General features: G+C 40.5%; 1 protein-coding gene across 1 annotated transcript in view; it reads left to right on the forward strand.

The window, feature by feature from the left end:
• Nucleotides 1–18778, forward strand: part of ADAMTS19 (ADAM metallopeptidase with thrombospondin type 1 motif 19) — a 574573-nt gene that overhangs the window by 264990 nt on the left and 290805 nt on the right. The window contains exon 11 of the mRNA XM_053701647.1: nt 7807–7908. Within this exon, the coding sequence (XP_053557622.1) occupies nt 7807–7908 (102 nt within the window). The remainder of the gene's footprint in view (nt 1–7806; nt 7909–18778) is intronic.

Below are 18778 nucleotides of genomic sequence, written 5' to 3' on the forward strand. Positions count from 1 at the left end.
GTGAGTGCCAGTGGCACCCAGGGCTGAGCATGTTGCAGGGTCATGGGATGTGTACCCGGTCCAGTATGAGAGTGCAGTTCCCTTCCGTGTTTTGTATATGTCTAGGGTGGTTACATATTCCTGTGCACCCTTCCCTTGTTTTCAGTTTGTTTGGATTTGAAAGCTTGCATTGTGTGGCTGTTTTAGGGTCTCAGGTATTGGAAAGGACCTTGACGTGGTACCTGTGCTTGTCCCATTTGGCCAGATGCGGTGACTAACCTTTCCATTTTTGCTTTTAAATCTTAGCTGAGAGCTTGTAAGTGAGTGCTGGGTTTTCTCTGTGTGTTGTATTAATTTGTTTTGTAATTTTCCCTATGGTTCTTGCACCCAGACCTGTCTGGGGTTAACTGCTTGTGGCTCTGGGGACAGCACAGCTTCCTGTGAGTGCCAGTGGCACCCAGGGCTGAGCATGTTGCAGGGTCATGGGATGTGTACCCGGTCCGGTATGAGAGTGCAGTTCCCTTCCGTGTTTTGTATATGTCTAGGGTGGTTACATATTCCTGTGCACCCTTCCCTTGTTTTCAGTTTGTTTGGATTTTAAAGCTTGCATTGTGTGGCTGTTTTAGGGTCTCAGGTATTGGAAAGGACCTTGACGTGGTACCTGAGCTTGTCCCATTTGGCCAGATGCGGTGACTAACCTTTCCATTTTTGCTTTTAAATCTTAGCTGAGAGCTTGTAAGTGAGTGCTGGGTTTTCTCTGTGTGTTGTATTAATTTGTTTTGTAATTTTCCCTATGGTTCTTGCACCCAGACCTGTCTGGGGTTAACTGCTTGTGGCTCTGGGGACAGCACAGCTTCCTGTGAGTGCCAGTGGCACCGAGGGCTGAGCATGTTGCAGGGTCATGGGATGTGTACCTGGTCCGGTATGAGAGTGCAGTTCCCTTCCGTGTTTTGTATATGTCTAGGGTGGTTACATATTCCTGTGCACCCTTCCCTTGTTTTCAGTTTGTTTGGATTTGAAAGCTTGCATTGTGTGGCTGTTTTAGGGTCTCAGGTATTGGAAAGGACCTTGACGTGGTACCTGAGCTTGTCCCATTTGGCCAGATGCGGTGACTAACCTTTCCATTTTTGCTTTTAAATCTTAGCTGAGAGCTTGTAAGTGAGTGCTGGGTTTTCTCTGTGTGTTGTATATATATATATATATATATATATATATATATATTATATATATATATATATATATATATATATATATATTTTATATATATATATATATTTATACATATGTATGTATGTATATATATATATATATATATATATATATATATGTATATATATATATATATATATATATATATATGTGTGTGTGTGTGCATATATATGGTATTTATATATATATATGGTATTTCTATTTATATTTATTTTTTTCAAAATGTATATTTTAAATGTCAAGGTGTATGACTAGGAAAGGCTCAAAAGTGTGTATATATGTGCATATACTGTATGTATGTACTTATATATGTATACATATAGACTTTTGAGCCCTTCCCAGTCAAACACTTTGTAATATATCAAAATCCCTTTATTAACCTTTTTAAACATTTATTTAAACACTAAACTTATATTTTACATTGAAAATGTATATATATGAGTGCAATACTTAATTTTAATATGTTTTTCATGTGTTTTGTTAAAAAAAAAAAATTGAAGTCCTAATACTTTACTTCCGGTCTCAAGTAACGTTAAATTTGTTAGCGCTGTTATGTGTTGCACTTGAGCACAACACATAACTTTCAACTTGTAATATAAGTGATGTTTAGCATGGTTGCACTAGCCATTGAAATTATAGGATGTGCTAAATGGATGTTGGCCACACTAAACATTCTATGGTTGTTCCTCTTTACCATGCACTTGTGATATCAATCCTAGCAGAGTCCAGCAATATTAATAAGCGAACCCTGAGCTATCAATAGCACTTTACTTATAAATTGGGCCTTTGTATCACTTTAAAGTCAGTGATATTCCTTGTACTACCTATAATAAATAAACAAAAGTAATATTATACCATAATAATAGCAATCTTTGTAAATTGCATATCTCCTTGTATCCAAGTTCTGGTTCCAAGTAATGGTTTAGTATTTTGGATGTTATTCTCTTTGTTTATTGTTATTTTGAATAAGAATTATTGACCTTCTCCAGCTGTAATCTGTTGCACATAACTTGGCAAGCAAATATTTTAAAACTATCAAATTCTTGTTGTATTTTATAGAAATACCACAGAAGGTCAAACTGACATTTTATGTTGTTAAAGGATATTAAACAAGATAGCATTCAATTAAAATACTGTAAATATGTCATTAGTACAGATTTGTAATGCAACAAACACAGATAATGAGTTCTCAGCTTGCTATTATTGCTTTGTAAGTAAAGTGTTAACATATTACACTGGTGCTCAGTCGGTGTTAACCATGACTGCTATCAACTTAATTAATATTAACCATATCACTGTCCTCAGCAAAATGTAACCCTAAATGTCACCCTCTACCCCCATCAATTAATGTAAGCACCCCCATCACCCAATAGATGCTCCTTCCAACAACCATATACACAGCGCTGCATGATCCCAACCACCAAAATTACTCTCTACATAATTCCCTCCTAGGGGTCGATCCGATATAAAGCGTCGCCCGCAAAAGCCGGCAACGCCAATATTTACGCTGATTTGGTATCCTATATACGGCGTAACCTAGAAGTTACGCGCGTATATTTCTGCCGTCGCACGTAGTTTTTTGGGCTATAGGCAGGTATACCAAACCAGCGCAGTTTGGTATCCAATATGCAGCGTAAGGACTTACGTGGCGAAAATGGAGAAAACTTACTCCATTTTCACCTCGCCACAAAAAGCAGCCGTAAGAAGCCTTACGCTGACTATTGGAGCCCCGTAACTCCCTAAACTAACTAGAAAATAAACCTAACACCTAACGCATGCGCAATGTCTATCTCCCTGTCAACCGCGATCTTCTAAAATAAACCTAACACCTAACGCATGCGCAATGTCTATCTACCTGTCAACCGCGATCCCCCCCCCCCCGAAATCCCTAATAAAGTTATTAACCCCTAAACCGCCGCTCCCGGACCCCGCCGCCATCTACATAAACTAACCCCCTACTGTGAGCCCCTAAAACCGCCGCCATCTACCTTATCTATCCCCTAATCTGACCCCTTACACCGCCGCCACCTATATAAAAATTATTAACCCCTAATCTAATCCCCCTATACCGCCGCCAGCTATATTAATATTATTAACCCATAATGTAAAACCCTTACACCGCCGCCATCTCTATTAAAATGATTAACCCCTAATTTAATCTACCTACCCCGCCGCCAGCTATATTATCTATATTAACCCTAAGTATATTATAGTTAATATAGGTATTACATTATATATATTAACTATATTAACCCTAATTATATTAGGGTTAATATAGTTAATATAGTTACTATAGTATTTATATTAACTATATTAACTCTATCTAACCCTAACACCCCTAACTAAATTTATATTAAATTAATCTAATTCATTTATAAACTAAAATATTCCTATTTAAATCTAAATACTTACCTATAAAATAAACCCTAAGATAGCTACAATATAATTAATAATTACATTGTAGCTATGTTAGGGTTAATATTTATTTTACAGGTAAATTGTTAATTATTTTAACTAGGTATAATAGCTATTAAATAGTTATTAACTATTTAATATCTACCTAGTTAAAATAATTACCCAATTACCTGTAAAATAAATCCTAACCTAAGTTATAAATACACCTACACTATCAATAAATTTAATAAACTACAAACATCTATCTAAAAATACAATTAAATTAACTAAACTAAATTACAAAAAAAAACAAACACTAAATTACAAAAAATAAAAAAAAGATTACAAGATTTTTAAGCTAATTACACCTATTCTAAGCCCCCTAATAAAATAATAAACCCCCAAAATAAAAAAAATTCCCTGCCCTATTCTAAATTAAACAAATTTCAAAGCTCTTTACCTTACCAGCCCTTAAAAGGGCCTTTTGTGGGGCATGCCCCAAAGAATTCAGCTCTTTTGCATACAACAAATACAATCCCCCCCCCCATTACAACCCACCACCCACATACCCCTATTCTAAAACCACCCAAACCCCCCTTAAAAAAGCCTAACACTACCCCCCTGAAGATCTCCCTACCTTGTCTTCACCACACCGGGCCGAACTCCTGATCCGATCCGGGCGATGTCTTCCTCCAAGCGGCAAAGAAGAATTCTTCCTCCGGCGATGTCTTCCTCCAAGCGGCAAAGAAGAATTCTTCCTCCGGCGACGTCTTCCTCCAAGCGGCAGCAAAGTCTTCATTCTTCCGGCGGCATCTTCAATCTTCTTTCTTCGCTCCGCCGCCGCGGAGCATCCATCCTGGCCGACTGCTGTACATGGAATGAGGTACCTTTAAATGACGTCATCCAAGATGGCGTCCGCCGAATTCCGATTGGCTGATAGGATTCTATCAGCCAATCGGAATTAAGTTAGAAAAATCTGATTGGCTGATTGAATCAGCCAATCAGATTCAAGTTCAATCCGATTGGCTGATCTGAACAGCCAATCAGATTGAGCTCGCATTCTATTGGCTGATCGGAACAGCCAATAGAATGCGAGCTCAATCTGATTGGCTGATTGGATCAGCCAATCGGATTGAACTTGAATCTGATTGGCTGATTCAATCAGCCAATCAGATTTTTCTAACTTAATTCCGATTGGCTGATAGAATCCTATCAGCCAATCGGAATTCGGCGGACGCCATCTTGGATGATGTCATTTAAAGGTACCTCATTCCAAGTACAGCAGTCAGCCAGGATGGATGCTCCGCGGCGGCGGAGCAAAGAAAGAAGATTGAAGATGCCGCCGGAAGAATGAAGACTTTGCTGCCGCTTGGAGGAAGACGTCGCCGGAGGAAGAATTCTTCTTTGCCGCTTGGAGGAAGACATCGCCCGGATCGGATCAGGAGTTCGGCCCGGTGTGGTGAAGACAAGGTAGGGAGATCTTCAGGGGGGTAGTGTTAGGCTTTTTTAAGGGGGGTTTGGGTGGTTTTAGAATAGGGGTATGTGGGTGGTGGGTTGTAATGGGGGGGGGATTGTATTTGTTGTATGCAAAAGAGCTGAATTCTTTGGGGCATGCCCCACAAAAGGCCCTTTTAAGGGCTGGTAAGGTAAAGAGCTTTGAAATTTGTTTAATTTAGAATAGGGCAGGGAATTTTTTTTATTTTGGGGGTTTATTATTTTATTAGGGGGCTTAGAATAGGTGTAATTAGCTTAAATATCTTGTAATCTTTTTTTTATTTTTTGTAATTTAGTGTTTGTTTTTTTTGTAATTTAGTTTAGTTAATTTAATTGTATTTTTAGATAGATGTTTGTAGTTTATTAAATTTATTGATAGTGTAGGTGTATTTATAACTTAGGTTAGGATTTATTTTACAGGTAATTGGGTAATTATTTTAACTAGGTAGATATTAAATAGTTAATAACTATTTAATATCTATTATACCTAGTTAAAATAATTAACAATTTACCTGTAAAATAAATATTAACCCTAACATAGCTACAATGTAATTATTAATTATATTGTAGCTATCTTAGGGTTTGTTTTATAGGTAAGTATTTAGATTTAAAAGGGAATATTTTAGTTTATAAATGAATTAGATTAATTTAATATAAATTTAGTTAGGGGTGTTAGGGTTAGATAGAGTTAATATAGTTAATATAAATACTATAGTAACTATATTAACTATATTAACCCTAATATAATTAGGGTTAATATAGTTAATATATATAATGTAATACCTATATTAACTATAATATACTTAGGGTTAATATAGATAATATAGCTGGCGGCGGGGTAGGTAGATTAAATTAGGGGTTAATCATTTTAATAGAGATGGCGGCGGTGTAAGGGGCTTACATTAGGGGTTAATAATTTTAATATAGATGGCGGCGGTGTTAGGGGCTCACTTTAGGGGGTTATAGATATAATATAGCTGGCGGCGGGGTACGGGAGCGACGGTTAAGGGGTTAATACATATTTTATTGTTAGGATAGTGAGGGGGGATAGCGGATAGAGGGTTAGACAGTGCGGGCTATGTTAGGGAGGCGTGTTAGACAGTGCGGGCTATGTTAGGGAGGCGTGTTAGACAGTGCGGGTGTTTTAGACTTTAGTCAGGTTTTATAGGCGCCGGCAGTTTCTAACGTGGCGCAAGTCACTGGCGACGCCAGAAATTTGTACTTACGCAGATTTCTGGACATCGCTAGTTTGTCAGACTTACGGCACGTTAGCATCTGACGGCGACCTATATGGGATAGCTCGAGTTGCGAGCTGAAACTGCGGGCGACGCCGGTTCCCTCGCTTGCGCCGCAAACTGAGATCTATATCGGATCGCGCCCCTGATTGCAAATTTCCCCTCTCAATGTAACCCCTATGTTTTTAACAGTAGTTAAAGGGAAATGATAATCAAATATTTTATTTTATGATTCAGATAGAGCATGTCATTTTAAACAACCTTCCAGTTTACTTCTGTTATCCAATGTTTTATATTTTCATATTTATTGTTGTAATGGATACCTAGTTAGGCTCAGGAGCTCTGCTGGTGGCTTCTCATATATACCTCATGCTATTGGCTGACACAATGCATTCAGCTAGGTCCCAGTAGTGCATTGCTGAATACCAAGAAAATGACGCAAATAAGACATTAAAAGTAATTTGATAGTTGTATAAATTGTATTCTTTATCTGAATCATAAAATAAATGTTTTGAGTTTCATATACCTCATTCTCTCATCTTAATGCCTTTAACTTAAAGCTGTAAAAAAAAAACTAACACCCCCTCCTAAAATGTGAGCACCAGAATAACAGAAAATAATCAAATAAATGACCAATACATTTGACTTATCAAAAGTCAAGTCAAGTTAGGGAATATTTAGGAACATGATATTATCTCTTTGATTCTATATTTAAAATAATTAAAAATCCTGATTGGTTATTGAATTGCAGATGGGCAAATGGACCCCAGCAACTCTTCTGATTGGTTAATTTAATTACTCTCCATTACTTAATTGAAAAAATAGCCTTTATAAATTATATGATAATTACACAGATTTGAAAATAAGGTATGCATTTTTCTTAGGACATAATAACAATAACAATAATTGGAGTCTGTGTAGAATATGAAGCAGAAGCAAAGTCAGACTAGCAAAGAATAAGACATGCAGCAAATAAAAGAAGATAAGCAAAAAAAGAACCAGAAAGTTTAATATGATTCATACAAATGGGAATTGGCTTGTTCATTTAAGTATTGAAAGCCACAATTAGCTACTTAATAAATGCAATAAAATGGGATGCTACCACATCAGGCATCATTTTGAGAATGATTTATATACTGCTGAAATATAGTTCTGAAAGAGGTGTACGGCTTTTAGAGCTGCAATGATCCCCTTGTGTATTTTGAGGTGTCAGCAAAGAATCAAAGTCAAAAGATACAGTAGATCTCATAACAATTTAGTAATATGTTGTGGAAAATATTTGTCTAAAGTGACACAATCCAAAAAGAGCAGCTATGTTGTCTTCATGGCAAATGTCTAGAAATTGGACAGTCTCTTTAAAAAGCATTATTTTTTCTAGCATATATAATTCATAAATACTTTGCTAATCATGTCATCAATTACACTATTTTTTTTTAATAGTCCTACTAGCATGTGAACCTGTTTATCTATCTTACATATTTAATATATTTTTTAGCATATCGTTTGTACAGGACTGTGGTGTAAGTTGGAAGGGGAAAAAGAATGTAGAACCAAACTGGATCCTCCAATGGATGGAACAGAGTGTGGTACAGAAAAGGTATGTATTATCAGCTATATATTCCGGTCTGAATAGCCTTATACATAAGTATTACTTGTATGTGTATGTATGTATATATCTATATATACACACAGAGAGAAGCACACTCACAGGAACGAACAACCGGCTCAATACCATTGTTAGCCTGTTCTATGGCTATTTACCACCTGGGTACAGCTTCTTTTAGCCCAGTAATGCTTTTCACCAAGTAGAACTTTCCTGTAGTACATCAGTCTGATCCCGCCTATTACGGACAGCCAAGCACCGAAATACCAGGCAATTCCTCTCTGAACAAGGAACACAGCAACTCCAGATGATCATTTCGGCCTTCATTGGGCCTCGTCATTGAGGTGTAGCCATATTCCTCTAAGCACACTGAGCAAGGATTCCCCTTTTTCCCATAGGGAGACTAAATACACAAAGAGAGAAGCACACTTCTGGGGTTGCTGTGTTCCTTGTTCAGAAAGGAATTGCCTGGTATTTTGGCACTGGACTGACCGTAATAGGCGGGATCAGACTGATATACTACAGTTAAGTTCTTCTCTGTGAAACGCATTATTGGGCTAAAAGAAGCTGCACCCAGGTGATAAATCGTCATAGAACAGGCTAACAATAATATTGAGCCAGTTGTTCGTTCCTGTGAGTGTGCTTCTCTCTGTGTGTATTTAGTCTCCCTATGGGAAAAGGGGGAAACCAGACATGGACTCCTTGCTCAGTGTGCTTAGAGGAATATGGCTACACATTACTGACGAGGCCCAATGAAGGCCGAAATGATCATCTGGGGTTGCTGTGTTCCTTGTTCAGAAAGTAATTGCTTGGTATTTCGGCTATGGACTGACCATAATAGGCGGGATCAGACTGATATACTACAGGAAAGTTCTTCGCTGTGAAAAGCATAACTGGGCTAAAAGAAGCTGCACCCAGGTGGTAAATTGCTATAGAACAGGCTAACAATAGTATTGAGCCAGTTGTTCGCTCCTGTGAGTGTGCTTCTCTCTGTGTGTATTATATCTATCTATCATCTATCTATCTATCTATCTATCTATATCTATATACATATATTATGTGTGTGTGTGTATATATATATATATATTATAATGTGTAATATAACAAGAGAACTCATCCTGGAAAATCACCAGGTTGAAAAAAAGACAGGGAAACAGCACTCTTTTGAAAATAATCAATATTTACTAGCACAATTTATATACATAAGTAGTAGAGGAGATGGCATTCGGGAGTAGAGGCGCATAACGATACTGCGTATAAATAGGGTGACAGGTGCACCCTGGATATCACGCCCTGACGAAGCCCGTTAAGCAATTTGGACGCACGGGTGAAACGCGCGTCGGCATAGGTCCAGCCGACCGGATCACGTGATGTGCGTATGAGGATCTCAAAGCAAAGAATCTGCAAACAAGTCCTGCGGTTTTCTACCAGGCACATTTAAAGCAAAGTCAGGATCAATACTCAGCATCTTTTGGCTTCCATGGTCATTGACAAACAGTGATTCGGCACGGCCGATTTGTCACTGAAGCTATCAGGTCGTATGGTTCCATATTGTTACTAGATTCCTTGCCGCTAACTGCATTAATCAGCTCTGGCTTATGTGCATGAATTTCGCACTTGGCAAACGCCACTCTGTCGAGAGGGGGCGCAGCTTTTTCTAGGAACTTACTAGGATCACAGTTTATTGAATAACAGATGGACAGACACATGCTTAATACTAACACATTCATCTGCTTCCCTGCATAGCATGCTATAACGCTGTCTGCCTAAATGTGCTTATTAATACCTTGTCTGCAAAACATGTTATTCATACATGAAGATTGAAATGTCTTGTTTATCTACTTTTGTACATATCCTGAGGGCGTGTCTCCATTTGATCACTTAGATCCCATTACTCTACCTGCCCGACTGCTATACCTCCTGAGTGAGGTGTCGGATGCAGCAGGGTGTAGTTGATCTCTGGCATACGCTTCCCCTCTGAATATAATTTCTTTAATGTACAGATTGCAAGGTATGTTTGACTAGTATATCCCGCATGTAATAAAGCTGTCATCACTTTCTTAGATCCCTTTTTACGCTTTTACCTGCCCAGCAACTACCTCTTCACAGAGGTGCTGTGAGCAGCCGGGTGTAGGAAGTGTGACAGGCTTTACTTAAAGTCAGCTTTGTATTGTGCTGTATTTTCATATTTGGCAACTTGCTCTGCACATCCCCTGACCGGTCAGGTTCTGTCTATTGGACTCGAAAGGTCCCATAGTATTTGTTTCCTTTTGATGAATATTACTGTTGCAAACCGATTTTGTACTTCACACACAGTGTATTTTTCCTATCCTTGCGGTGCAAGGGTGGAGGCAGGACTCCCGAATGCCATCTCCTCTACTACTTATGTATATAAATTGTGCTAGTAAATATTGATTATTTTCAAAAGAGTGCTGTTTCCCTGTCTTTTTTTCAACCTGGTGATTTTCCAGGATGAGTTCTCTTGTTATATTACACATTATAATACTATATAAGGGCCTGCACCATAAGTATTTATGAATCAAACAAGGACCGATTTGAGGTAACCTTGTACACTAGCCTATATATATAGCATTTGCTTCTCTCCCGTATTTATTTCTCGATAATCTTTACATTTACCAGGCTACTTAGGTTGATACCTTGTTTCCCTGGCCTCCGGTGAGATAGATCCCCTAGCTAAATAACCAGGTCTATCATACATTGCCCTGGAAGAATTTAGGAGTAATTTAAGCATTCTGGATACCTTGCCTCCTGCTTTGAGCCGTGAGTTTTTGGCATAAGCTTTACTGTACAAGACGCAATTAGAATGGCATTCACATTTTCAGATGAAAATTGGGAGGCTGAACTTACAGCTTCCCTATCTGTATCCAATTTGGAAGAGAGTCAGGATACTAGCAGCAATACACCAGTTAACATTTATGGTGCTTTTAAGAGCTATAAAAAACAACTTGTAAAACAAGTAAAACTCAGGGCTGAGACATCAAGCCTTGAGAATTACATTAAAATGAACATCATCCCGAGGGGTCTACGTCTTCGACTGGACCCTGGGACTAATCTGAGGGAAGACGAGGGAGGTGAAGAGTTTATGGAAGGTTGGAATTCCAGCCTCTCAGACTGTTCCATCATTTTGATGAAAAAAATGGTTATTCGTAACAAAGAAAGACTTGAAAAGACCATTATTCAGGCCGAGGAATCACTCAAACTGGTTAATACTTTTTCAAGCAATACAAACTTTGCAAAATTAAATGAGGAGATAAAAGAACAAATATCAAGGTTACAAAATGATATTAAATTAAGAAAAGGTAGGAAATTTTCGCGAGACAATGATGATTATAAAAACAAAAAAGTTTATAATTATCTACCACAAAGAAGTTCCTACGACTCGGGTACTGATGGGTCAGATATAGAATCTGAGCACCGAAGACCTACCCATAGGAACTCACAGTCTTTTTTAGGAGAAGGAGGAGAGGGGGAAGAAAAAGGAGGAGGGAAGACAGCAGGTACACACTTAGAAGAGAGGAGTTATCCCTCCAGACAACGTTGGCAACGGAGTTACGACCAGAACCAAGCGAACTACCCTCGGGGCAGATCGCGAGGGTTCCGGGGTCGAAGGGGATATTGAATAATTCTGAAGAGGGTCTCCAGATAATCAATTTGTCCTCCTTCAAATTGAATCTCATGCACATAGAGGTTTTAAAAAAAGGACTAACCTTTTGTCCTACTAATTCACTTAATAAGTTTAAATTCATTAAAGACCTACACCTATTTGCACGTCGTGTTGTACTATCGCAAATCATGAAAGGCAAAAGCAGACACCTGGTGGAGGATGTTGCTCTAAATAGAGAAGATACATCCAGTATATTAAACCTTCAGAGTCTTTTGGCAGATAGTGAAGGCAGTCAATATGTCCCCTCGCAGATGGAAGATTCCATCCAGTATAAGAGGTTTCACTCTAATTTTAAGGCAAAATCCAAATACATGCCACAGCTATCCATGGTACCAGCTGTGAATATTTTCGTCAGAGAGGTTGAAAAACAAATCTTAGAACTACCCTTTATTGGATTGGTCAATGACAATTTGACAAAACCTGAAAGAAAGGCACTAAATCAGCTAATGAATGCCAAGGGCTTTGTAATAAAACCCGCGGATAAGGGTGGCAATTTGGTTCTCTGGGACGAAAACATGTATACTCTGGAGGTTAAACGCCAACTCTTGGACAAAACATTCTACAAGAGTTTAACGTTTAACCCTATCCCCGCACTACAATTTGCACTTTTCAATATTTTGAAAGAAGCAAGGAGTAAGGATATTATAACATCCACTGAATTTAAGTACTTATATCCAGAACATCCGGTGATGCCTGTATTCTACTGTATCCCGAAGATCCACAAGAATGCCAACCACCCACCAGGTAGACCAATCGTGGCAGGTATAGGCAGCCTTACCGAGAATCTGGGCAACTACGTGGACTCCTTTCTTAGACCCTTCCTCATAACCCTACCATCTTACATCATGGATACCTCGGATTTCCTACGAAAGATCGACAGGCTGGTGATCCCTGAGAATGCCATCCTTGTCACCCTTGACGTGGAGGGATTGTATTCATCAATCCCACACGAAGTAGGACTCAGGGCCTGCAAGCATTTTCTATCGACGAGGGGCATGAGCGCGGTTCAACACACTGACTTTGTGATTGAACTGCTAAAATTTACACTTACAAACAACGTATTCATGTTTGATAACAAGATATATTCCCAGCAACAGGGCACAGCAATGGGAGCAACATGTGCTCCCACTTATGCGTGTCTCCATCTAGGCATCTGGGAAATGGAAGAAGTGTACCAGAATCCCCTCTTCGACGAGAACATTCACATATGGCTACGATATGTGGATGATGTTTTCCTCGTCTGGGAAGGCTCTGAGCAGAACCTGAAAGAATTTGTGAATTCTTTAAATATGAATAAGAGCAATATCTCACTTACCTTACAGTTTAGTAAGGAAGAAATATCCTTTTTGGATATAAATGTGAAGATCAAAGATGGCTGTTTAATGACAGAAAACTATCGCAAAAGTACGGCCACCAATAGCCTTCTTCACGCTTCCAGTCATCACCCTAGTCACCTTAAAAGAGGCATCCCCAAGGGCCAATTTCTTAGGCTACGCCGGAATTGTTCCACAAAAGGGAAGTATTATCAACATGCGGCTGAAATGGAAAAAAGGTTTTTGAATAGGGGATATTCAAAGAGGATAGTGAAACAGGCCCTAACCGGTGCGGCTCATCTGAATAGAGATAGCCTTCTGGTACCCAAAGACAAGACTGGTGAATCAAAAATTAGATTGGTGACTGAGTACAACTGCCACTGGACATCACTAAAACAGATCTTGGCACACAATTGGCACACTTTGATTAGTGATGAAGCTGTTTCACGTGATGTTGGGGATTTTCCAAACATCACAGCCAAAAGGGCACCTAATCTAAAAGACAAATTGGTGAGGAGCCAATATTTGTCGACTCCTAAACAACAGAACTGGCTGTCCAAACATAGATCCTATGGCAACCACCCCTGCGGTAAATGTGTTGCATGCAAGTATATGGTTAAAACCAAACAATTTGCAACACACACAGGAAAAACATATACTCTTAAACACTTTGTGAACTGCAATACAGAAGGGGTTATCTACCTTCTTTCATGTAGCTGTCCGCGTTATTACGTGGGAAAAACGAGAAGGGCCATAAAAGACCAGATAACAGAGCACCGGGACGACGTGAAATATAAGAACCAGAAAAGTAATGTTGCTAAACATTACGAACACATGCATGATAGTAATCCTGACTCTCTCTCCTTTATCGGTATAGATAGGGGTATAACCAATAATAGAGGGGGGGATAACGACAAAATTCTCCTCCAAAAGGAATGCAGGTGGATCTCAGTTTTGGGTACACAGCTTCCTGCAGGCCTCAATGATAAATTGGATATGGCCTGCTTTTTATAATTGGACACATTCTCTTGCGTCTTGTATTACAGTTAGCTAAATTCGGTTAATCATAAATCAATAGATGTTTGCAACATTAATATATTTATATCTTTCTTTTTTACATTTCTTAAAATATGCAATGTAAAGTAGGATATGTCCCTTTAATACTTTTTGTTTGAATATCGACACTTTGTGTCTTTTTTCCAATTGTTGATACTTTGTATATACCTGCAATATTTTCACCCGTCAGTAGAGGCGCATAACGATACTGCGTATAAATAGGGTGACAGGTGCACCCTGGATATCACGCCCTGACGAAGCCCGTTAAGCAATTTGGACGCACGGGTGAAACGCGCGTCGGCATAGGTCCAGCCGACCGGATCACGTGATGTGCGTATGAGGATCTCAAAGCAAAGAATCTGCAAACAAGTCCTGCGGTTTTCTACCAGGCACATTTAAAGCAAAGTCAGGATCAATACTCAGCATCTTTTGGCTTCCATGGTCATTGACTCACAGCGATTCGGCACGGCCGATTTGTCACTGAAGCTATCAGGTCGTATGGTTCCATATTGTTACTAGATTCCTTGCCGCTAACCGCATTAATCAGCTCTGGCTTATGTGCATGAATTTCGCACTTGGCAAACGCCACTCTGTCGAGAGGGGGCGCAGCTTTTTCTAGGAACTTACTAGGATCACAGTTTATTGAATAACAGATGGACAGACACATGCTTAATACTAACACATTCATCTGCTTCCCTGCATAGCATGCTATAACGCTGTCTGCCTAAATGTGCTTATTAATACCTTGTCTGCAAAACATGTTATTCATACATGAAGATTGAAATGTCTTGTTTATCTACTTTTGTACATATCCTGAGGGCGTGTCTCCATTTGATCACTTAGATCCCATTACTCTACCTGCCCGACTGCTATACCTCCTGAGTGAGGTGTCGGATGCAGCAGGGTGTAGTTGATCTCTGGCATACGCTTCCCCTCTGAATATAATTTCTTTAATGTACAGATTGCAAGGTATGTTTGACTAGTATATCCCGCATGTAATAAAGCTGTCATCACTTTCTTAGATCCCTTTTTACGCTTTTACCTGCCCAGCAACTACCTCTTCACAGAGGTGCTGTGAGCAGCCGGGTGTCGGAAGTGTGACAGGCTTTACTTAAAGTCAGCTTTGTATTGTGCTGTATTTTCATATTTGGCAACTTGCTCCGCACATCCCCTGACCGGTCAGGTTCTGTCTATTGGACTCGAAAGGTCCCATAGTATTTGTTTCCTTTTGATGAATATTACTGTTGCAAACCGATTTTGTACTTCACACACAGTGTATTTTTCCTATCCTTGCGGTGCAAGGGTGGAGGCAGGACTCCCGAATGCCATCTCCTCTACTACTTATGTATATAAATTGTGCTAGTAAATATTGATTATTTTCAAAAGAGTGCTGTTTCCCTGTCTTTTTTTCAACCTGGTGATTTTCCAGGATGAGTTCTCTTGTTATATTACACATTATAATACTATATAAGGGCCTGCACCATAAGTATTTATGAATCAAACAAGGACCGATTTGAGGTAACCTTGTACACTAGCCTATATATATAGCATTTGCTTCTCTCCCGTATTTATTTCTCGATAATATATATATATATATATACTGTATGTATATATATATATATATATATATATATATATATATATATATATATATATATATATATATATATATATATATATATATATATATATATATATATATATAACTAAAAGTGAAAAGGTAGGGCGCAAAAAGAGGGACAAAAAAAATGTGAACTGGATTGCAATTGTTCTTCAAACAATAACCTAAAACCTAAGTTGCTATCTCTTTAAAGAAAGTGTGCACTGGAGTAAAAAACTCCAGCAGGTACTCTCAATGTGAATATGTAAAAAAAGAGGATGAAAAGGGAATAAAGTGGTGCTGTTTCTGTTAAATGGGATACATAAATAGAACCCATATATGAGACATAGAATAGTGATAATGGTAATGATAATATAGGGATAGAATATTAAAACATTTGATATTGTTAAAAAAATAATAAATAATTCTGAGCACTAATTAATCTAAGCACAAGTATAAATATGAACACATATCCTATATTATAAAAGGCCAAGTGTTTGTCTGAAGCCGTCATGCGCAGTAGAGACAAACACTTGGCCTTGAGTTTGGGAGCGCGAGGTACACAAACAGCTGTGAGGTCTGGGGAGCGCGAGGTAAGCTACTCAACAGCTGTGAGGTCTGCTGCGTGAGAAGCGGCCACGCGCTCCCCAGACCTCACAGCTATTTGTGGCCAACGGGAGCGTTGCAATGGGGGCGTGACCGGGCATCACGAGGGGCGTGACCGGGCATCACGAGGGGCGTGACCGGGCATCGCGAGGGGAGTGGCCGGGCGGGTGTCGCCGTGATGGGGCGTGGCCCGGCGGGGTCCCACGATGTGAAGACAGAGCCAGAGAGGGAGCAGGAGAGGGGGGGAGAAGGGCCAAAGAGGGGGGGAGAAGGGCCAAAGAGGGGGGAAGAGCACAAGAGAAGGGGGGGAGAGCCAAAGAGAAGGGGGGGGAGAGCCAAAGAGAAGGGGGGGAGAGCCAAAGAGAAGGGGGGGGGAGAGCCAAAGAGAAGGGGGGGGAGAGCCAAAGAGAAGGGGGGGAGAGCCAAAGAGAATGGGGGGGAGAGCCAAAGAGAAGGGGGGGAGAGCCAAAGAGAAGGGGGGGAGAGTCAAAGCGAAGGGGGGGGGGAGAGCCAAAGAGAAGGGGGGGAGAGCCAAAGAGAAGGGGGGGGAGAGCCAAAGAGAAGGGGGGGGGAGAGCCAAAGAGAAGGGGGGGAGAGCCAAAGAGAAGGGGGGGAGCCAAAGAGAAGGGGGGGAGCCAAAGAGAAGGGGGGGAGCCAAAGAGAAGGGGGGGAGAGCCAACGAGAAGGGGGGGGAGAGCCAAAGAGGGGGGAGAGAGAGAGCCAAAGAGGAAAAAGAGCAAAAAAGGAGAGAGAGCCAAAGAGGGGGGAGAGAGAGCCAAAGTGGGGGGAGAGAGAGCCAAAGAGGGGGGAGAGAGAGCCAAAGAGGGGGGGGGAGAGCCAAAGAGGGGGGGGAGAGCCAAAGAGGGGGGGGGGGAGAGCCAAAGAGGGGGGGGGGGGAGAGAGCCAAAGAGGGGGGAAGAGAGCCAAAGGGGGGGGAGAGCTAAAGGGGGGGGAGAGCCAAAGAGGGGGGAGAGAGAGAGCCAAAGAGGAAAGAGAGCCAAAGTGGAGAGCAAAAGAAGGGAGAGAGCCAAAGAGGGGGGGAGAGAGTGCCAAAGAGGGGGGGGACACAGCCAAAGAGGGGGGGAGAGAGCCAAAGAGGGGGGGAGAGAGCCAAAGGGGGGGAGAGAGCCAAAGGGGGGGGAGCCAATGAGGGGGGAGAGAGCCAAAGAGGGGGGAGAGAGAGAGCCAAAGAGGAGAGAGAGCAAAAGAGGGGAGAGAGCCAAAGAGGGGGGAGATAGAGCCAAAGAGGGGGAGAGCCAAAGAGGGGGGGGAGAGAGCCAAAGGGGGGGGAGAGAGCCAAAGGGGGGGGGAGAGCCAAAAGGGGGGGAGAGCCAAAGGGGGGGAGAGAGCCAAAGGGGGGGAGAGCCAAAGAGGGGGGAGAGAGAGAGCCAAAGAGGAGAGAGAGCAAAAGAGGGGAGACAGCCAAAGAGGGGGGGGAGAGAGCCAAAGAGGGGGGGGAGAGCCAAAGAGGGGGGAAGAGAGCCAAAGAGGGGGGGAGAGAGCCAAAGAGGGGGGAGAGAACAAAAGAGAGGGGAGAGAGAGCAAAAGAAAGGAGGGAGAGAGCCAAAGAGGGGAGAGAGAGAGCAAAAGAGGGGAGAGAGCAAAAGAGCGGAGAGAGAGAGCAAAGGAGAGGGGGGAGAGAAAGCAAAAGAGAGGGGGGAAGAGAGAGCAAAAGAGAGGGGGGAGAGAGCAAGGGGTGGGACCGCTGTACTGCAAAAAATGGCCCGTGTACACGGGCTTTAGTACTAGTACATACATAAATAAATACATTTTGACAGTAAGATACAAACTAAATGTGTGTTAAATAAAATAAATGAACACATTATATATATATATATATATATATATATATGTATATATATATATATATATATATATATATATGTGTGTGTGTGTGTGTGTGTGTGACCCAATGGAAAATCCTCCAGATGATAGTCTGGAGAATATTGCCCAACAAGCTCTAATAAGACAATATACTTCTGTATGGATATCTAAAATTCTCACTTACAGGATAAAACCTCAATCCTATGAGGTAAGATGTATATTATAGGTGTGTGTGAGTGTGTGTATATATGTATATATATATGGATATATATATGTGTGTGTGTGTATATATATATATATATATATATATATATATATATATATATATATATATATATATATATGGCATTGGAGGACCATGTCCCGTGACTGTTGAAAGATATAAACCTCACTTGCTGGCAGTCTGAATGGCATCCAAGTGGCGTCTCCTCATGGAAACACTTTGAAAGCCGAAGCTATGTATTACCAGCATTGACCTTAAGCTGAACTATTAACTCTGTAACACACACAAATGAATTGGATCTGTGCACAGTCTTGCTTTGAAATGTTTGCCTGTTATCTATGACATTTGTCCAGCATAAGGAGACAGCATTGAGGCTGAGATCGGTCTTGAACCTAGCGGATCTGTCTGTTGAACTTTTTTTGCAGTAGACCTTTGCTCACGATAGTGATACTTGGTAACTTGTATAGGTTGATTTATTTGTATGATCGACTTTGTTACCCTTCCACTACTATGTATCAGTGGTGTTATACACATATAACTATGTATGACAATTGTCT

The sequence above is a fragment of the Bombina bombina genome, chromosome 2, assembly GCF_027579735.1.
Source record: "Bombina bombina isolate aBomBom1 chromosome 2, aBomBom1.pri, whole genome shotgun sequence".
Taxonomy (NCBI): domain Eukaryota; kingdom Metazoa; phylum Chordata; class Amphibia; order Anura; family Bombinatoridae; genus Bombina; species Bombina bombina.